Source organism: Arvicanthis niloticus, chromosome 1 (genome assembly GCF_011762505.2).
Source record: "Arvicanthis niloticus isolate mArvNil1 chromosome 1, mArvNil1.pat.X, whole genome shotgun sequence".
Classification (NCBI taxonomy): domain Eukaryota; kingdom Metazoa; phylum Chordata; class Mammalia; order Rodentia; family Muridae; genus Arvicanthis; species Arvicanthis niloticus.
In genome coordinates, this window is record NC_047658.1 from 59,876,660 (window position 1) to 59,899,238 (window position 22,579).

At 40.5% G+C, this 22,579-nt stretch overlaps 1 protein-coding gene across 2 annotated transcripts in view; it reads right to left on the bottom strand.

The window, feature by feature from the left end:
- Positions 1-19,080, bottom strand: part of Ccdc81 (coiled-coil domain containing 81) — a 43,291-nt gene extending 24,211 nt beyond the window's left edge. The window contains exons 1-7 of one of the 2 annotated variants that reach the window (XM_034515542.2): positions 17,510-17,964; positions 12,799-12,860; positions 11,240-11,396; positions 9,941-10,197; positions 4,804-4,883; positions 1,961-2,082; positions 1,012-1,135 (exon numbers count right to left, since the gene is read on the bottom strand). In XM_034515542.2, the coding sequence (XP_034371433.1) occupies positions 1,012-1,135; positions 1,961-2,082; positions 4,804-4,883; positions 9,941-10,197; positions 11,240-11,396; positions 12,799-12,860; positions 17,510-17,588 (881 nt within the window). In that variant the 5' untranslated portion in view covers positions 17,589-17,964. Of the gene's footprint in view, positions 1-1,011; positions 1,136-1,960; positions 2,083-4,803; positions 4,884-9,940; positions 10,198-11,239; positions 11,397-12,798; positions 12,861-17,509; positions 17,965-18,970 lie in introns of those variants that run through there. The other variant, XM_076937696.1, reaches the window with a different exon arrangement.
- Positions 19,081-22,579: the final 3,499 nt, after the last annotated feature.

Below are 22,579 nucleotides of genomic sequence, written 5' to 3' on the forward strand. Positions count from 1 at the left end.
TAAAACAAACTGAAAAGAGGCAAGGAAAATGCATCCTCTATATTAATAAAATATATAATATATAAAACACAAACAATCTATACTTACATTTAAAATAAAACTGAGAATGCTACTTTAAATGCAGCACAAAGGTAAAAGAAGGGAAATGTATTTTAAAAATAGAGAAACAGAAACCAGATTCAGAGGCTCTGATGTCTATTTCATAGGAGCCAAACTATGAAACAAAGGAAATGGGAAAGAACAACATTCTAGAAAACAATGGCTAAGGATTTTTCCAGAAAGTCACAACTCCTGTAAGGAGTGAGAAATACAAACACTAAGACAGAAAACTTTTAAAAGCTACAAGAAAGAACAGATTAGACATCTGTTTGGGACACCTAACAGAAGAAAGTAGAGAAATCTCATTTAAATGTTCAGCAAAAATTAAGTAAGAACCAAGAATCAGCAACATGACACTAATCCACTTACGCAGTAAAAAGCCTAACCCTACCTAACAGAGACTTTGCACAAACAATCACTATAGAAGACATCAGAAAGACAGCAAAAAAGATATATATGTGTGTGTGTGTGTGTGTGTGTGTGTGTGTGTGTGTGTGTGTGTGTGTGTGTGAATAAAGAAGAAATGGAGTATCAGGCCCATGTGACAAACTTACATTCCATTTAAAGTCTGTAGAAAACTATCACATGATACCTAAGCATCCAGACAATGCCTATAGAGTTAAGACGTCGTTTCTGAAAGCAATTAGGCAGGCTGAGTACTCCCTGTGCTAGTTCTGCCTCAGCTGAGTAACATTTATTCCCCTTACCTATAATGTATCATCTGTCACATGTGTCAGGATTTTCCTTTAGATTATCAGCCCTGGTCACCTCTATAATCCCCATCACCTCCCACATAGAATGTTCTCGATAACAATTAATAAAGGAATGGAAGAATTATTAAGATGCCCTGTGTCATGGAAGACTTCAAAATTATATTTAGTAAGATGCAAGAGAAAAATATCAATGCATTACTTTTCAGGGCCTGTGATCTTCCCACCATTCCCACTTCGCTCAAACTTGTCCAGCAAGCTGACACTTGTCACTTTAGCAGGAGAGATAGCTTGCCTATCACGATGTTTCTTGGGTGATGAGATCTCTAAAATAAATAACAAATGCGTATAACAACATTCTCTTCGATTCTCAAACAGCTAAATAGGTAGCTAAATACACACATGAATTCTGATGGTTTTTACCAAGGAATAGTTTCATGTAAGATGTATTCTTTTGCTTAAATATCTCTTGCCCAATTAAGACAGAGTATGCCCTGATTTCACCTTATGCATTTATGCTATTTATCAGGACCTGGTCAAGCAGCAGAGAGCCAGCCCCCAAACAGATAGTAATGTAAGAGGCTGAGAGTCATAGGGTTAAAACAAGGTACAGAGTTCCAGGAATAAAAGGTGTTTATAAGAAATAATAATATTATTGATAGTTATTGATGAATCTAAAAGTTGTAGCTTAAAGGTGAAATGTTCCCCATAGACTTCATGTCTAGACTACTTGGTCCCCAGTGGGCGATCCTGTTTGAGAAGGTTAAGAAGGAGCCTTTAAGAAGATAGGACATTGCTGAGGTTGCAGGGAGGTGAGTGGAATCACTGAGGGTGAGCCTTGAGGTTTTAGAGGTGGGCTCTACTTCCTGATCAATCTGTGCTTCCTGGCTCCAGATACAACATGACCCGATGGCCTTCTGCCCTGCCATGCTTAACTCCTGGAACCTAACCATAAGCCAGAATAAACCTGTTCTTCCTTAAGTTGCTTCATGTCAGATATTTTTTTCATAACAACCAGGAAAGTAACTAAGGCATTAACCTTACTTACCTTGATATTTATTTTCTTATATTTACATATAAGTTACTAAGCAATACTACCTAATGCATAAGAGTTGAGAATAATAGACTGTACCCACAAACCATTGGCCTACCCCTGGCTCCTTCTTCTTTGTCTGACTGGTCTTTCAGCTTGATCTTCCTTGGTCTGTTCTCTCCACCTTCCTCTCCAAAGACCTCCATGGGTGGTTTGTTCTCCGTCTCTTTGTGCTCAATCCTAAGAATGAATCAAAATGTTTGTCCTCTCCCCTGGTCCTGAACCGATCGATGACTGTGTGAACCCTCAATTCTGGGAAGCAACCCACCACCTCTCTGATTTCACAACACACATACTTCCTTCAAGGGGGTAAAATATTTATCTTGCTAAATATGTAGCATGAACTCTCTTTGAGGCCAAATTTGGGAGTCTGCCAAGACCACATACCATGGGTCCAAAAAGAGCTTGATATAAAAAAATTGCTTGAACACTTCAATCTACATTTTCTTTCCTTTGGTTTCAGTTTGAGTTTTTCTGTCCATTTTACACCTGTGAGAGATTTCTGTCAGCTTAAAAATCACAAAATCATAGCCTGGTTATTGTACTCTGCAATAACAACTTCTCACCTTCTTCTTCCTCCTTCCATTTCCCCATACTCTCCTTACGTTTAAAAAAAAAAGGGGGGGGGACCTGCAAAGGGGTGGTGTGAGAAGTGGTGTCCAGTTTCTATACACAATTGAAGGGTTTCTTTGGTCTCAGGTGTGAATTCAGGGCTCTCCCACTGGAGTGGGAATGTGTGCCTTTAAGTAAATTCAAGGACCAAACTTCACAGAAATAAACTCTACCATTTGTTTTGAGTATTTGACTCTTCATACACATCTTAATATCCTCATACAGAATTCTTTAACCATCCTTTAGAATGCTTCAATCAAAAAACTATCCAAAAAAAAAAAAAAAAAAAAAATGGTTCACATTAGGCGGCTCAGTAGGTAAAGGCACTGGCCTCCTACCAAGCCTGATGAACCTGAGCAAGTTCAATCCCTGGAACTCACGTGGGGGATGAAAAGAACCAACTCCTGAAAATTGTCCTCTGGTCTGTATACATTGCACAGGGCATGTTCATGTCCACACACGGATACACGCACAAATTGATTAACCAATGCAAAATAAAGAGGACAGATGAATGTATCTTCCCAAACAATGAAATCAATTTTTTTTTTTTTTTTTCGAGACAGGGTTTCTCTGTGTAGTCCTGGCTATCCTGGAACTCACTGTAGACCAGGCCAGCCTCGAACTCAGAAATCCACCTGCCTCTGCCCCCCAAGTGCTGGGATTAAAGGCATGTGCCATCACTGCCCAGCTCAAAATTATTTTGAATCCATTGGTTTTGGGGTTTGGGGGAGGGGATGGTCAGGGGGTTGATTTTTTTTTGCTTGATTTTTGATTTTTTGATTTTTTGGTTTTTGTATTTTTGTTTGTTTGTTTTGGTTTTGGTTTTTCAAGACAGGGTCTCTCTGTATATCCCTGGCTGTCCTGGACCATTGGTTTATTTTTAAGGGGCAAAGTAGCCATTTCTTTCTAGCCTGGACATTCATCAGCTCTATGGGCATTTCAGCTACTAGATGTAGAAAAGTCAGACTAACTGATTCTTCTGAGCATGTTTGAACTAGCTCTGCTATGAGGGGGGATTGTTCCAAACCTAAACACAACAGGAGATCAGAGACATAAAATATTTGGAAAAAAAAACACTACTCTGTGAAGTTGGCTGTTACTGTCCAAGTTTCCTTCTCCTGACCTGAATGCCAGTCAACGGCATGGCAATCACACAGAGACTGGAGAGGTGGCTCAGTGGCTAAGATCTCAAACTGCTCTTCCAGAGGATCCAAGTTCAATTCCCAGCACCCATGTCAGGCAGCTCCTAACCATGTGTAACTCCAACCTTTGGAGAACCTGACACACACTTCTGGCCTCCAAGGGCACCCGCACTCATGTGCATTAAACACATGCAATTAAAAAATAATAAAAATACATATTTTAAAAGGTTTAGAAAGTCAGAGCATACTGGGCAGTGGTGGTGCATGTCTTTAATTCCAGTTTTCTGGAGGCATAAGTGATTGAATCTCTCTGAGCTCCAGGCCTGCCTGGTCTACAAAGTGAGTTCCAAGCTAATCAGGGCTACACAGTAAAACCCTGACTATAAATTAATTAATTAATTAATTAATACATAAATACATAAATAAATAAAAGCAGAACACACAGTGACAGTGTGTGAGTAAGAGACAATCAGGAAACAAAACACAAGTCTCCAGTGCTCTTCTTTCAGTCTTCTTACTAACACTTTTTTATTTCGTTTGCTTAAAATAGAAAAGAGTTAAACCAATTTACACCTCTATAAAATGGGGAAATTGCAAGATGTATATTGTACAATTATAATGAAGACTGACTATATTATTACTGAAAAATTTCCTAATTGTTAAACATCTGTTCCAAAGAGCAGATACTATTGCTATTGTTACAACTGTTATTGCCAGCAGCAGCCCCCAAGAACACCCACCATCCTCTTGAGGATACAGCATGCTTAGTCATAATAGTCAGTGCTTAGACAGGAGATTTGCTGGGAGCTGAAAGAAAAAGAGGCTAGGGTGGAGGAAGTAAAAAAAAAAATAGAGGAAACCTAGCAGGTGAGAGTTTTGCTAATATTGCAAGAACTAAGATGAGCAGCATGTAGAGTCAGAATCTTTTGGGTTCGTCTTTCTAAAACTTAACCATAGAAAATATATGCAATAAGCTCTTGGTTGGTGCTTATACAGAGATGGTAAAGAGGGGAAGAAAGGGGTTGAGAGAAACAGAGATGGAGGCAGAAAAGGGGATAGAAGAGCAGAAATTAGTTTAGGAAACAAATATGGCTCAATAAACAAAGAGAACTAGTGCCTGGATTAACCCATAGAGCAAGACACTCACCTTGGAAAAGCCAGCGCGCTGTTGGGACGCTTTCCAAAGGACTCTCTGCTAGACAGCACTGAGTCCATGGTGCCAGGTCTCTGGAGGACAGAGACAAAGATTATGCCTGAGCTGTGACCCAGGACAGACCAAGACACTGCAAGCTGCCTCCAAGACAATGCTACCAGTGTGCTGTTTGCATTTGCTCTGTGCTTAAAGTCCAGCAAGGAGTGACCTCCCTCACCAAAGTTCACCTGGGATGCTAAAAATCAGTTCCACAAATGCTGCCTTCTCTCAAGTCATCTACTCTTTTTGAACATTTCCCTAAGAGTTCTTTTAGACATCTTTGGAAAGTGAGCAAATGTCCAGAAACTATCAGGAGATGAGTACAGCTCTGATTCCACTCTTGGCCCACAGGACCCTAAAAACAGGCAGTTCAGCATTTGTCCCCCTGCATGCTGCTAGCTTCTGTGTGTCCTCGGGCACTAGGTTCATGGGGGTAACAGCTGGAGCTGCCTTGCAGAGTTTTAATGGAGTACACCATAGACCTGCCAAGAGTTACTGTAGTTATCACTTTATATGATAACCACACTATTATCATGGATTAATATGTACAATTATTTCTGAATGAATGCTATAGCCTACAAAGGACTTTAAAGAAAATTTAAAAAGAGGGGATTTTTTAAAAATATTTTTATTTGAGTACATTGTAGTTGTCTTCAGACACACCTGAAGAGGGCATCAGATCCCATTACAGATGATTGTGAGCCACCAAGTGGTTGTTGGGAATTGAACTCAGGACCTCGGGAAGAGCAGTCAGCGTTCTTAACTTCTAAGCCATCTCTCCAGCCCCGATGGGGATTCTTTTAATCACCAAAATATGCACATAAAGTTTTCCCCATTCCCAGAGATCTATTTTATGGGACCATACTGAGGTTTAAATGATAGGACATCTGGTGGTCAAACTACGACTCCCTGAACATTTCCCAGCGTTGCAGAGTACATGAGATGTTAAGGAGTTCTGATTAACCCAGAGCTCCAAGGAGAAACTCATCCACACTGTCAAGCCAGCAGCCCTGCAGCCTGACTTCTCAGCTCCTTTACACACTGTGTGCATGGTGCCTCTTGACCCTGATGGGAGGGACCCAGCAGAACACCTTCATTGACCAAAGTCTCTGTCATACAATATATTGTCAAGGCTGGTTCTTTTGCAAAGCTTAAAAGTTAAACGTTAGAGTTCAGTGTACCAGATAAAACATCAGTTCCTCTTTAAATAGTGTTTAAAACTCATCAGAGTCCTCCAGTTAGAAAGAAGCCAGGCAGGCACTTGGGCCCTTCTTATAAAATTGCAGATTCTGCCTTGTGTTCTCAATGCTTTCATATTCCACACACTGGTTCAGCATCCCTCTTAGCAATCCTGTGTGAAATAAGATTGTGTGGAAAACTCCAAGGAGCCTCCTTATATGTGCCCCATCTCATTCCCCACTACACAGGTCCACAAGGGGAGAAATATACAGCTGGACCATTTTCATAGTCTTTTCATTAAAAAAAAAAATCAAGTTTTCGCTCTGTGGGATTTTGTTATGATTCAATTAATTCCTGTCATTGTTATTAGTACCTTGAGATGTACAAAAGGCACATAAATCACTGGATAAACACTACTGATTATTTCTTTGCCTGTTTAAATTCTGTGCTATCTAACTTAGCATGAATATCATGCCTGTTCCTTGATGGTTAACAGTAATGGTGACACCAGTGAAATTTATTTTATGACACTGTAAACTAAAAGCTAAAAATTGTGAAGCCGAGGAGATGACTCAGCAGTTAAGAGCACTGACTATTCTTCCAGAGGACCTTGGATGGATCCCTACTGCCTGCTACACAGGTGCGCACAGCTGTAACTCCATTTTCAGGGGATCTGGCGCCCTCTTCTGGACTCTATGGACATTTAACATGTACATAAACAAACGTGGGCAAAACACATAACAAAAAATAAAGTGCTGATGCTAAGACAAAGAATGATGCTGACCTGTGTGAGCTTGCTGAGTGCCCTGACAATTGTGACTGGAAAGCTGTATTGAACATATGTTCCCAACCAACCTTTTCTTACCTATACCCCAGATGGACAAGCTGCCTTGCCTCAAGTTTGTAGACCTTGTGGAACAAAGAATCAAAAAAAGACACTATAATGACTCTTGTATTTTTCTTAAAGGTGACCAGTTATTTGGATTCAATCATGAACTAGTCTAGAAATCAATCCAATATTGGAAATAACAGCCTTCATTTGGAAGGCTGGTTCTGGACATTTTTCAGAGACATAATTTAGAAGTTAGCTGCAGTTCTCTATGATGTTACACTATCTAGAGATAAAGTTGGGGGGATAAGTTCTGGAATTCAAACAAGTGTTAGTGCATGTGTTAAGGCTCTTTTAATTGTCAACTTAAATTACTTTTGTTTCTTCTACAGTATTTATTGTAAGTTGCATTGATTGTACACTTTCTAATTGTGTTAGTGTGTTGAAACCTGGCATGTCTGTTATGAGGGTCTGTCAACCAGCTTTTGTCTTACTGCTGTGAGTATTACAGAATCTTGGTTTTCTGAAAAAAAGCTTGCAAGTACTGGAAGAAGTGAGTTAGGCTTTAAGCAGAAGCAAGAGGGCAGTGTGTTTGATCATTGCTGGTATAACAGCTTTAATTACATTGATTGCTAGCACCACTGCTTCTGCAATTGCTTTGACACAAGAAGTTAAGACAGCTACTTTTAATCATTTAGCAAAAAAAATGTTACTAATGTGTTGAATATATAAGAGGATTTAGATAGGTATTTGGAATGTTGTATTGATGCTCTTTAACCTATTCAAATTATCTGAAGGAGGTTCAGAGCTTAAGAGTAAGGAGCTATCTCGAGTGTCATGCCAAATACCAATGGAGTTGTGTTGCTTTTAAAATTTACAATGATAGTCATTATAATTAGAAAAAAGTTTAAAGACTCTTGCAGGGTATTTGGCATAATTCTAACACCTCTCTGGATCTTTTAACTTTGCATAGTGAGATTATGAATGTAAAGAATGCTGCTCTGCTGAGCTTTGATGCTGCAGATAATGCTGATAAAAATTATCCATGGCTTGAGGTCAGTATTTCTATTTTGGTCAAGCTTCAAGAATGGCATATATAGCTTGATCATGCTAGCCCTTTATGTCCTGGGAACACTTTTATTCCTGCCCATCATGTTAAAGCTCATCTTTAACAACATCAACATGTTAGCAGCCAAAGTACATGACTTAAAATTGAAAATGGACCCTCAGAGTTATTAATTTAACAGACTGGCAAGTTAAGGATGGGTAAGATTCTGCACAGAGCCTTACCAACCAAAGACAGAAGTACATTGCTTTTGATAATGCATATTCCACAATGGGTAAGGAAGGCATTCTTGTCAAAAACAACCTAAGACAAGCTCAATCTTGTTTATGAAATAAAAAAGGGGGAGATGCTGGGCGGTGGTGGCACATGCCTTTAATCCCAGCACTTGGGAGGCAGAGGCAGGTGGATTTCTGAGTTCGAGGCCAGCTTGGTCTACAGAGTGAGTTCCAGGACAGCCTGGGCTACACAGAGAAACTCTGTCTTGAAAAACCAAAAAAAAAAATAAAAGGTGGGGGCTGCCTGGCAGGAATCTGACATTGACCAAGAACAGGGAAATGGGCTTCAGGCATAAATCTGACATTAAGCTAGAACAAAGAAGTAATTTCAGGCAGGAATCTAATTCTTAGGCTAGAACAAAGAAGTAGGCTTCAGGCATGAAAATGGCTTTGGGCTAGGACAGGAATGTAGGCTCAGATATTTTGGTCATCCTGATAAGCCCTTAAAAATAGTGATCACGGAAGTGATCCTGGGACTCTGTTTACTGCCTTGCTTGTTCTTTGACTATTTGTGTTTATTGTCTTGCTTGTTCCTTGACAGTTTGCATCAATTGTACTGATAGTTCCTCAACCTAGAACTGACCTTAATACTTGCATGTAATTAAAATGGTATAAAAGCAAAAAGGAGGAGGGATGGGATAGGAGGTTTAGGGGTGGGGGGATGGGGAAAGGGGATAATATCTGAAATGTAAATAAATAAAATATCCAATAAAAAAGGAAAGTGAAAGAATAAAACCTTCCAAGTATGTTTGCATGGTTTGAATTAGATTTTGTGGTAAACTCTCTTAAGATGAAATAGTACAAGCTGCAAAAACTGTGTCCTGAGGAACCCTAGGCTTGAATCCTTGTGCTAGCTTTATCTGATTCACTTGGGCTTCTCAGTGTGACCTCTCCACACCTCCACATTCTGCATGGAAAATCAGGGTGATGCTCCTAGGATACTGCTTTTGTAGTATTTTGAGATTAAATTAATAATGCATGCAGGAGAGCTATGTCAGCAATAAGGTAGTATAAAATGTCCAGAACTATGAATTTCTATTGCTTTTTCTATTCCTTGGATAGCACTGATTCAAAATCTGGGTGTCATGGAACTGGCCATCTATAGCCATGCATTTCCACACAGTCAGGAAAACTGTCACTTAAAATGTGTCAGCACAAGCATTTCCTTTATTTTTAATGGTATTTTGGGAGGCAAAGGAGGTGGTTTGAGACAGGGTGTCCTGGCTGTCTGTGAACTCACTATATAGACCAGGCTGGCCTAAAACTCAGAGATCTGCCTGCCTCACAAGTGCTGGGATTAAAGGTGGGCAACATTGTGCCTGTTTAATGGCATCACACCCAATCGGAACCACTGATTAAAAGGAGAGGTTATATGATAGGTAAATTTAATTATCAACCTAATCTGATCTAGAATTCGTGGGAAGACAGTTTCTATGAGGTACTGTCTAATTCAGATTGTCCTGTGGGCAAGCCTATGGGAGACTATCTCAATTGCCTCTATTGATGTGAAATCTGCATACTGAAAGTGGGGAGCACCACTCCCTAGTTTTGGTTCCTGGACTCCCCCAGAGTGCAGACTGTGGGTGTGGTCCAATTAACTGATTTAAGTTCCTGCCACCAGACATCCCTGCTATGCCGGACTGCAACCTGGAAGTATGAGCTAATCTAAACTCTATTTGTCAGGCTGCCTTGCCACAACAATAGAAATGAAACCAGGAAAGTTAAAAGAAGAAAACAATTTACATTTGCAAGGGCTTTAGACAAGGTGCCACTTCCATCCATCTTACAGAGGAAATCCTTATAAAACCTCATCTTCACTTTGCTGTCTCTGATCGAAAGGACCCCAATTCCTTTGAATGTGAACTCCACGTTTTGTTTGACAGAAATGGATCTCGATAAAAAAAGTAATGTCTCTTTAACACATCCTTCTATTGTATCCCTGTTAAATGGACCCTCCAGGGATATCATGACAAAATTAAGTGGAACAACTGGAATATCACCTGGAGAAGAAAAAGAGTGGGAGAAAGGTGATTTTACTAAAATACATAATAAAGATTATAATAAAGACACTTTTAAATAATTACCTGATTAATATTAAAAAACAGAATTATCCATATTTCCTCCTTATACTTGTAATATTGTGGAATAAAATGAATATAATGGTCATTGATACATGCACAATTTCACCCCGTATAAAAAATGAATTGTAGATCTAAACTACTTTTTAAGATTATGATGCAACTGAAGACTGAGGAACACAGCCCTCCACAGTGAACAACACGGCAGCAGGATCAGCGGCGGCCACACACTGAGACTGGATGTGAGTGTATAAATACAATGGGTCAGTTTGTTTGCTTTACCACTGTAGCAGTAGAGCCCTTGATAATGTGTGTGGAAGAAGGAAGGGAAAGGGAAAAAAAGGAAATTTAAGGAAAAGAAGGGAAGAAAGGAAATATGGAAGGACTGTTTTAGGGTATAGAAAACCTGTAAGTTAATACACATTAAGTGCAGCTTTATTAAATTTTAACATTTAATAATTTAATTATATACATGGTAGAGACACTATTTTTTCTCACAGAAAAAGGTTTTTCTCTCTTACCCAGAGACCCTAAATTCGATTTCTCTTCTTTATAACCACTTCTGACTTCTTAGAATCTGAAACATGAGTATAGGCCTGTAGAACTTTGTTGCATAGCTGTTAATGAACTTGCTCTCCCCGTGCCTCTTAAGTTGTTAGTGTCTAAAATGGAGTCCACAGGCTGGTAGGATGACTCATCAAGTAAGGACATGTGCCACCAAGCCCTGAGGACCTGAATCCAATCCCTAGGAACTACATGGTAGGAAAGCTATGATTCCCATAGGTTGTCACCTGACCCCCCACATGCATCATGTGGCACAAAATACACACACACACACACACAGAGTGAAGCACAAGTCTCTCAAACCAGAAACTAATATGGCGCCGACCAAGTTTTACCCTCTCCATTTGTCTCAACAGGAAAATAAGTTTCTGAATAAATCTCAACTGTTAAAATGATTTACCAGGAGAAAATACTTTGTTTTGTTTGAGTCCGTGGGTCTGCACTAACTTCTCTGCCATGATAAACACCGGCCTCTGCACTAGAACAAACTTCTTGTTTCCCACCTCAAGCTGCTGCCTCGTGAAAGTGAAAGTTCCAAGTCCTGAAATTTGAACACCCTGAAAGAAAAAAAAAGAAGACAAAAAGGACAACGCACACAATTCCATTAAAGGACAGAGTTTGATAACCATCTAATTGCCAAAAAGAAACTGAAGATTTAAGCCTTAGGCTTAAAAATCCAGTAATCTCTGTGAGGCCTTGTAGATAGAGGTACTATTTCTATGAAAATGTTTATGAGTACCATAGCTTTTAAAAATCTATATCAAATCTATATCAAATACCTATATGACATAAATGCAATCATTTTCAATTTACTGAAGTCTTGGTTTTCTTATACTCTCATATTTTATGTCCTCCATTTAAAGTCAGACAACTCACTAGTGGGAGAGGCATTAGGGGGATGAATGAGCAAGAACAGTCATGTATGTATGACAATGTCATAATGAGGACCAGCAGCTTGTTTGTTAACTAATGAAATTGGATAAGTAGATAAGATGAAACGGAATCAGACAAACCAGTACCCAAGGCATCACCTGCAATGTAATCTTGGCCTATGAGAAAAAGCAAATACCTCTTGACCTTAAGGTCTCTGATATGACATGTGATACCCTAAAGATATTATACACCAATGGTGACAAACTCAAATCTATAAGAGCAGGAAAAAAAAAGCCGGGGGGTGGGGGTGGGAAGGGAGCCAGCTAGAGTGTATAATGGCCAGGACATGCATACATCTTTCATACAAAGAGGAAGACCCATTGGACTTGCAGCCATGGACGCATGCAAAAATGGAAGACCAGTATCATTAAGGCTGTTGATTTTTTAAGAAAATAAAGAGAAAGAAAAAAAGCTTTACAAATAGTCTGCCCATTTTAAAAGGTGATAAATAATTCAAATTCCCAAACCAAACAAAATAAGTTTTAAGAGTTCATTCAGCCATGGACTGTCATAGTTAGGACATGTGAGCAGGGTACAAAAGTTCTACAACCTCCTTACTGCCTCCAAGCTCCTCCCAAAAATCTCTGCCTAGCTCTATAGCATTTAAATCCAAGACTTAACCTGAAGAAACAGTCTAACCATAGGCGGTTTCTCATTTTATACTAGCTAAATTTACTTTCTGTATTTATACATTCTAATTACAAGTTATTCCCAGAAAAATGGCAGAACAAGAAATGTTATATCCTTCCACATCCATCCCAGGAACTGTCAACCAAAAACAAGATCTCATCTAGTTTCTTTACTTAAACCCAGACTGAGCAGTCTGTGCTCTCGGTATCACTAAAAGAGAAAGATTTACAGATGCATCGTCTAAGGATAATATCCAGCTTGCCACAATCCTACATGAATCAAAATAAAAATAAAAATAAAGGAGTGACAACCTACACTACTCCCAGCAAAAGTATGTAAGCCTGCATAAGAAATAGCTCTCAGACTACTGGGTTGAAATTGGATTGTAAAGCCTACCTTGTGCATAGTTAGCTGCCGTTCCACAAAATCTGAAACATTTCCCCAGATAGTAGAGACTTCTGAAATTCAAATGAAAATGAAAACAATTTATTTGAGCAACCACATAATAGTATTTAAGCCTCACAAGCAAAAGTATAAATATGAAATGAACAATTAAATGGTAGTAACTTCTAATTCATACAGAACGAAATATAAATCCATCCCCCAAGATTAACTTTCCTGTTAGCTAAAAGCTATGCCTTTAAATTCCAAAGATATGATTTTAATTACAATAATAATAGGGCCTGGAATGTGGCTCAATGAATAGTGCTCACCCAGTGTGTATGAGGCCCTGGCTTCAAACCTCAGTACTCCAACAAAAAGGGGGAGGTTGTGTGACTCAGTAGAGCAGGCATGAGTTCCTGTGCTCAGCGTTAGCACTAAACAGTAATAATAGTGAAAATAATAATAGTGATAACAATAAATGTAAAGAAAATCTCTCTAGAATAAAGGGAAATCAGACATGCTTCATTTTATCTGACACATGGAGAATTAATCAACTAAAATCAATTTTTTTTCTTACTGACTCCATTCACGACCATTCTAAAGTTTTCACTCTGGACCACCGGAATTAATATGAACATGAACTCTTACACTGTCCTATAATACAGGAACAAAGCCAAGGGCCACTGAGACATGAAAGGCTGTGCAGAGTTAATGAACTCTGTACATTAACTGTCCCTACTCATCTGCTTTTGCTAAATTCTCAACGCTTTCCATGTTTATGTGTCACTGTTAAGACTCCAGCTGTCCCCTCTCTCCACTGCCGTTGTTCTGTGGGCTCCCTGTGCATCCCAAGTTACTGCTTCTAGTATGATGTGTTCTGGAAACAACAAATACACTAATATATATCTATAATAATAATAATATATATTATATATAATATAATAATAATTTATTAAAAACTGTCTATGGGAAAGGGTTCTACACCAATTTTTTATAAATATATAGACATCATAATTCTATTTTGATTTGAAGGCTTTCTGTAGTTCTTCTTCCCCAACCTACAAAAACTAGCAAAAACAAACAAAAAACAAACGAACAATTACCAATACTACAGTGTTAACATGTGAAATGAATATGTAGTATGGATATGAGTAGCACTTAACAATATAGAAAATTATGTCTCACCATCCTAAGTCTAAACATATATTATTGGTGATAATTTCCAATTAAGAACTTCTTACAAATCAAGAAGACTAAATTTTAATTAAAATAAAAGACTAAGAAAGTCCTTTGATAATTTCTTGGGGGCATGTTTGAAGGTAGCCACAAAAGGCAATTCTTCTCCAACAATGCAAACTGTTATTTTTCCTCTTAATGGCTTTAACTATTAACTAAAGCAGGAAAATTAGAGCCTTTAATTCTGACATATCAGGGTCATGAACTACTTTTTACTAATAATGTAGAGGGAAACAGGAAGGTTTGCTGAATAGGGAGCAGCAGTTCTTCTCATGAGCAGTTTGTCTTGGAACCAGTTTAAAGATGGAAACTCATGACCAATGATGAAACAAGTGTGAACACAAGACACACTGTGAACCGGTAGTATGTGGTCTTTATAAATCTTGCTTTTCCTCCACTGTGCCCTATCCCATGGCACTCACCCTCCCTGCTCTGTACCCAATAGCCCCGAGAATTCAACCTCTTGTTGCTAAGAATTAACAACGTCTATCAAAGGCCAGCAGTGGTGCTGCATGCCTTTAATCCCAGCACTAGTGAGACAGTGGCAGGTAGATCGGTGGGAACATGCTCTACATAGGGTGCTCCAGGACAGCCATCGCTACATAGTGAACCCTGTCTCAAGGAAGGGGTTCAGGGGAGAAGGAGGTCTGTCAATCAATCCCAACTATGTACTGAGTTAAAAACTCATTGTCAACATAAATGTCATTAACTCACTAACAAACATCTCAGCCTTCCAATTTACATGGAGAAATTTCAGGAGTGTGATGGCAAAACTGATAAAATGTTTATGACCACGGAAACTGCAGCTCATATTTCCTGGAAAATTATCTGTACCAACAAGGAAATGATTTAACCAGGGCCAGGAGAAACTGTATACTTTGTAACCAAACACTGATGAAAAGTCTTTGATTTAGCTGGGAATTTGAGCATGGTCTTTGTTGATTGAGATAATGTATCAAAGTCTATGGTAATGTTTTATTCAATAAAGTTGGACAGGCAGAGTTACATAAAAGAGTTAATTATTTAAATGGAAATTTGCTATTTCTCACTGGAGAAAGAGGCTCTAGAATCTATTCAACTAGAATAGATTTGTAAATGTTGCCAATTATGATTCCTAAATAATTTGTTCTAATGACCAAGCTTTAGAAAGATTATCACTAAATCTCAAAATGAAAATAATTTCAATACTATCTGAAAATCAATTTCAATGTAACCTATGACATTAGACTAAAAAGAAAAGTTCTAGTCATTTGGCAAAACCCAGCATTCCTCCCCACACAGACACACACACACACACACACACACACACACACACGAACTCAGAAAACTAGTATATTCATTGACTTTGCATCAGTACAAAGAAATATCTGAGATGGCTAATTTATAAAGCAAAGAAGTTTCTGGAGCTCAGAGATTTGAAAGTGTTCCAAGTTCAAGATCAGGCATCCCAGTGATTAGACCTGTGTGATGGTATGTCATAGTGGGAAAGTCTGTGTGTGAAAGAGATTGTGTGGCCAAATATGAACCTAAAGAGGGGGAGGAGAGAAGAAGACTGATGTTCTGAAATCCGGAGGACACAACTTTAATGATCTTTTTGGAAGAACCTTTCTCAAGCGAGCTTGTGTTTCCACACACTGGAGCCTTAGATGAGTCGCTCTCAAGTCCCCTCCAGGTTGTCCCAGCAAAGACTGGAGGATTTTCCTTAATGGTGGTAATCTCTTTAACAATGATAGCAGACTTAAACTCTTTCAAACTCTTCTGCTATGAAACTGAATATTCCTTACCTCTTTTCTGGTCTATTTTTTACTTTAATTTCTCACTATAAGTCAAGCTAAAAATTAGTAACCATGGCATGGCCTGAATGCTACCCTATCTTGAAATTCCCTCTACCAGGTAAATCACTCTGTTCTTTGTATATTCATCCTCACACAAATCTCCAGTGGATCTGGCAGAGCACAATCACTTTTTGCCTCCCTGGAATCCAGCATAAATGGTCTTTCATCAGTTCTTGATACAGTCTTGATTCTCTTCTTGAATCTCACAAGCAGTCTCTATTTTCCACATTCCTATCCACACTTTGGTTTTCTAACTCTCACCAGAGTGACCCATTAAGCTTTGAAAACAATTCTCTAGCACACAACTCAGAACCTTTCTACACACCTCCTGTAAGCCAGTTCAAAAATGTCTATGTGCACCGTGGTCACATAGAACAAATTGACCCCACTTCTGGGTATATTATATACTCAACAAATGAAAGGGGGGCTTATTTTGATTCAGGGTGTAGGTCATCATTGTGGAGAAGGCACAATGACTAGGACGTTTCAGTTGGTGGTGACAGGAATTTCACATGAATCGGGAAGCAGAGAGCCCAGTCTGGGAGCAGGACCATACCATAACCCTCAGAAGAATGCCCCAGTGTCCCATCTTTGCCAACAAGGTTGCACAATGTCCCCACACAGTGCCACCAAGCTAGATCTAAGTGTTCAAACATATAAGTCTACAGGGGTCGTTTCGCAATTAAATCATAATTAACAAGGTTCATAAATAAAAGTGAGTTTTCTATATAGTTGCAATGAATACAGAGAATTTAAAAATTAAACACAACACAACTTATAATTCTAAAAAAATAAAATACTTAGATATAGATCTTAAAAATGTATATAAAATCGATGAGAAAATATTTACAAAACTGATGAAAGACATCAAAAAGCTGCGTGGTGGGACATTTTGTGGATAAGAAGGTTCAACATTGTCAAGATGTTAGGTTTCTATAGATTCAGTACAGTGTCAGCTTCCCAGTGACCCATTTTTTTACATATCAACCAACTCATTTGAAGTTTACAAAGAGAAGCAAGACACAAAATAACCAACAAAATGCTAAAAAAAAAAAAAAAACATAACAGGTTGGACCTGGAAGTACATGACTTTTAATCCCAGCAAAAAGCAAAGGCAGACAGAACTCCCTCCCCTCAAGGTAGAAGGAGTAGAGGGAGGGCCTGGGCCTGGGGATGGTGATGCTCCTAAGATGCTATGCTAAAAAATGGACCGCATCCATCTTGCTACTGCCCCCACCCCGTGAGTTTTCTGTGAAAATTACCTGAATGCAAGCATCACTTTTCTTTAACATACCTGCAAGATGTCAAGGACTGAAGCAACTATGCCCTTTCATGAACTCTGAAGAAGAGTCATTTGGAACTACAGTGGGAATGCTTTTCTCTAGGGAGTCACAAGGGTTTTAATCTTCCCCAGGTAATGTGGGGAAGGTTGTTTTCAATACTTAGTACTAACCTGGCAGTGCATGGCTTCTTCTCCTTTCTTTTCTTTTTTAAATAAAAACCCAGAAACACACACACACACAAGCAACACCTAATGGGTCAAGTCTGGCCATAGGAAAATAAGCTCTGAGCCACGCTTTTAGCACTGTAAGGTCTAACACTACACACACACACACACACACACACACACACACCTGCATCAAGTCACTTACCCTCTTGGCTCAGCGTCGGCAGTGTGGGCAGCACTTGCCTGCACAGGTCCTGAAAACCTGGCCCAACCCTGTCCAACATCTTTGGTTCCGATTGACTCCGTGGTGGGTCTTCGATAGATAGTCTCTTCTTGGTTATATAAAGTTTGCACTAAGGTGATTTTCCCACCCTCCAGCCCTCTTTGCCCGGAATTTAGGGTGTGCTTTTAAAAGTCTGGAAACGTTTTGATATTATTTTTTCTTAAATAAACATTCTTTGTCGCCGTCCCTCCCCGGTGATCTGGCTCGAGGATAACCCTGTTCCCCCAACACGAAGCCAAAGCACCGTCCCTCGCTAAGCCAGAAGTGCAAATCCACGTCCACCCAAACAGCGAGGGCCTCCTGCAGATGGAGGGTGGAGGGTTGCTGAACCGAGAAGGCCTTGGGAAAGGGAGGGCCGAAAGCGTTGCTGTTGCTATGACGCGACAAAGGCTAGTTCTGTTGCTAAGGCCTCTAGGCCCGGCCCCTTAAGAGAATCCGACCTCTAAAGAGCTCAGACAGCCACTTCAGAAAGTCATTTTAAAGAGAAGGAAAGAGAAAACAAACAAACGAAACAACAACAAAAACTTTGTTCTTTCCTGCCTTACTCAGGGCAGCGAGAAGACCCGGCCTTAAAGGTGTTCCATACTGTAACATCCAGACCAAATGGTAGTGGTGGTTGGGAGTGTGCGCTTTGCCAACAGCGATGTCGGATCTGATTGAGGATTTGAGTTTGAGCTGAACGTTGTCAGGTTTGGTTTGGTTTGGTTTGGTTTGGTTTGGTTTGGTTTGGTTTGGTTTGGTTTGGTTTGGTTTCCAGGCTCCGCTCTTTGGAACTGGAGGGCTGGAGAATGAAGGCAGAGTTCCTGTTTTTATTTCTGCTCTCTCCTTTTCCCCTCCCTATAGAGAAGGGAATGGGGCAGACCTACTCCGGCAGATGACTTTGGTGTTCTCTTACCTGTTAAGTGTGCACATGTCAATCTCATCCAGGTCAAGAAACAAGGCTGTCAGCACCACACAAGTGCCCTGCCTTCCCCTGTGGGCATTAACCCACCCTAAACTATACATTAGTTTTGACAGTGTTTGAACTTTCTAAGACATATAATACATATTGTTCTATCTGACTCTACCGTGTGTGTGTGTGTGTGTGTGTGTGTGTGTGTGTGTGTGTGAGAGAGAGAGAGAGAGAGAGAGAGAGAGAGAGAGAGAAGAGAGAGAGAAGAGAGAGAGAAGAGAGAGAGATAGAGGGGGAAGAGAGAGAGAGAGTCATTTATGTGGTAGCTATCTGTTCCTTTTGACTTGACTACTTCTGTGTGAATAAAGGACATGTTATTTTCCATTTCCCTGTTAAGAAACATTTGAGTTTTCATTTGTGGACATCGGGAATAACTCTACTGAAAGCATCCTCTTACAAGACTTTTGTTTTTTGTATTATAATATACTCACCTCTCATGTGTATGTAACTCAGAGCACATCGGTGGGTCATGGAAAAGACGTGATTGTAAAGTTTAGATAATGCCAAGCACATTTCCACTGTGGTTGCTGCTATGGAGAGCCAAGAGGAACTGTTGGCATGTGATGTAAACAGAGGCCAGAGATGGTAAACCACCTGAAAGGAGAGATGTTCCACACTTGCGGTGGTGGCACACGCCAGCACTTGGGAGGTAGAGGCAGGTGGATTTCTGAGTTCGAGGCCAGCCTGGTCTACAGAGTGAGTTCCAAGACAGCCAGGGCTACACAGAGAAACCCTGTCTCAAAAACAAACAAACAAACAAACAAACACCTATTTCTAGTTGTGGTGTGGCTCAGTCCTTAGCACATACTTTTAATCCCAAAAAATGAAGTTAAAGTTAGTTTGTAGAAAGAAGCACCTATGTTTGAAAGTGATGTCTAATTGAGTGGCAGACAAAGTGATGAATCAGAGAGTTTTGACAGAATAGGATCTGTCCAACTCTCGAGAACAAAGAGAAAAGAGAGGCTACTTAAGAGAGCAGTGCAGAGGACAGGGGAACAGGAGGAGGCAGTTTTACTGAGACAGATGTACAGAGGTTGCAGAGAGACAGGAAGAGAGAGAGAGAGACAGAGAGAGAGAGAGACAGAGAGAGAGAGAGAGAGAGAGAGAGAGAGAGAGAGAGAGAGAGAGAGAGAGAGAGAAAAAAGATTAGGAGAGAAACAAGGTTAGACACAGGTGAGGACAAGAACAGCCAGGGAATGAGAAGCCAGAGGTTAGAACACATTGCCAAATAACTAACATACGAGACCAAGCATAGCAATTCAGGAGAGGCAGAGAGAGAAGCCAGATTGAATCATTCAGCTTGGAGAGGAGTTTAAGCCAGAACAGCTGAGTTGAATCAGCCAGCCAGAATTCAGTAAGACTTAGAAAGGGTGAGCTTATTCATCAATACATTTCAGAGGCAGAAAACATCCTAGACCTAGATAAGATTATATAAAGGCTAGAAGCTTCCAGGGCCAGGCCTAAGTTAGCAGACGGGATAGTAAGCCTCAGAGATGACAATTACATGAGGGAAATAAAAGAAACTTTCTCAAAGATCCAAACAAGTGCCCTATTTCCAATTTCCTACCCTGCTGTCCAGAAGAATGTTCCATGGTATAGACAGAAGTCGAAAAGGATCAAGAGTGGAGCATGATACAATTCCTAGAATCTAACATCCAAGGGAAAGGATCTTGCATTCAAGGAAGCAGAACGCATGGTCTAGGAGAGAGGAAAACCAATCCACTGTTGGATCAGCAATGGCTCGGTGGGTCAGAGTGCAGGCCACGAAGACTAACAACCTGAGTTCAGTCCCCAGGGCCAAGCCAACCCACAGGTTGTCCTCTGGCCTCCAATCTCTCTCTCTCTCTCTCTCTCTCTCTCTCTCTCTCTCTCTCTCTCTCTCTCTCTCCCTTTCCTGTCTCTGTCTCTCACACACTCACACACTCACACTAACATTGGGGGGGGGGTAGATATAGCTCTGTTGGTAGAGTGTTATCTTTCATGCATGAAGCCCTGGGTTGGATGGTTGGATTGAGAGAGAGAGAGAAAGAGAGAGAGAGAGAGAGATTTAAAAAATCTTAAAGTGTTGATGTGACTGCTTTCTGGACCTGCTAAAATGTAAAATGGGTTTCTGCCAGATAGACACTCTGGAGGGAGTGAGCTGCACTTGTAGATCCTCGTTCTTTCTATGACTGTGCTGTTGGCCCCTAGAGCTGGCTTCACCTTAGTGGCTTCCCTTCTTTGCATTCCAGGGTTTTCTCTTTGCCATGCCAAGCCTTGTAATTTCCAGGCTGGTCCAGTGCCCTACCCTTTAGACACTCCTCAGCTGGTGTACAGACTACCATAGGTGGCTAATATTCTAGTCAGGATACCGTCTCTGAAACGCTCTCAAAGTAGGAGAAGCAGACAGAACTCTGTCATCAGACAGGCTTCACCCAGCGACTGATGGGAGCAGATACAAAGATCCACAGCCAAATATTAGGCAGAGCTTGGGGAGCCCTCAGAAGAGAAGGGAGGATTGCAGGTACCAGAGGAGTCAAGAACACCTCAAGAAAACCCACAGAATCAACTAAGCAGGACTTCACAGAGACTGAAGTGACAATCAGGGAATCTATATGAGTCTGACATAGGTCATCTGCATATATGTCATGGTTATGTAGGTTGGTGTTCTTGAGGGACTCCTAACAGTAGGAGTGTGTTTGGAGCCGACTTCTGGCAGCAGAAAGCGGCTATCACCTTTGCAGCCATATACCCTGACAAGAGACTTCTTCTTCAACAGTCCACAACAGCTGAGCTTTGTTTTTCTCACATATCTTGTTTTGTTGTTTAGTGTCCACAGCTGCAAGGCACACATGGTAAAGCGTCTTTAGCTGTGTTCCCCTGCTTGTGCCTATACATGCCCAGGATTTCCTTGCAATAATGGGGACTTGATCAGACTCTCTGTCTTGTCTCCATTCTTCGTGTCTCTTGCCCCTCCATCCCCACTCTCTCTCTTGCTAGACCCTGTTGACTGACCCAAACGGACCAGATCAGGAGTGAAGATTGTCTCTGATGCTTTCAACTGCTTTTAGTACCCTTTCCCCCTCCTGGGAAAGCCTTACTTTGTCCAGCCTTGATATGAGGGCATGTGCCTAGTCATATTGCAGCTAGTTATGCCATGTCTGATTGATACCCTGGAAGGCCTGCTCTTTTCTGAAGGGAAACAGAGGAGTGGTTCTGGGGGAGAGGGGCAGTGGGAGAGAGGGACTGAGAAGTGGAGGGAGGGGAAACTGTGGTTGGGATGCAATCTATAAGAGAAAATAAATAATAGTCACTAAGTGAGCAAGTGAAGAACATGAAATACACTACCGAGTGGAAGTTTCCATTCTATAACACAGGGGCTTTGCTTATTCTTCTTTAAGACACTCTTAAGTGGCCCATAAGCATTTGCAATTCCTTCTATATGATGTAATACCACTTGCCTGGCAATGAGTCCAATATAGATGACCAGAGACAATGGATGAGAAATCAAGAAAGTTAGGAAACAGGAGTTGACCCAGGAAAGCAATGGAAATGCTGGTATTTGTTTAAGTTTTATTTTTAGGCTGGGCATGGTGGCACACGACTTTTCCCAGTACTAGAGACGAACAGGCAGGAGGATCTCTCTGAGTTTGAGGCTAGCCTAGTGTACATAGCAAGTTCAAGGACAGCCAGAGCTACTCAGAGAAACACTGTCTCAAAAACAAACAAACAAACATTGTGTGTGTGTGTGTGTGTGTGTGTGTGTGTGTGTTGAATGCTGGGGGTACAGGGACCTTTCGGAGGACAGGCGTTAGGTCCCTTGGAGCTGGAGTTGCAGGTGGCTGAGACACATGACATTGGTGCTAAAAACCAAGCTTCAGTCCCCAGCAAAAGCAACAAGAGCTCTTAACCAGGAGCCATCTCTCCAGTCCCCAGTAGTAGGAATTATTAGAGATATAACCAAGGTAGTTATTCCACACAGCCCACTTCCCAAGGTCTGGGCCCTACCTAAGATCTGAAAGCCCAATAAAAGCCAAACAATGAAATCACCATAGCCAGGT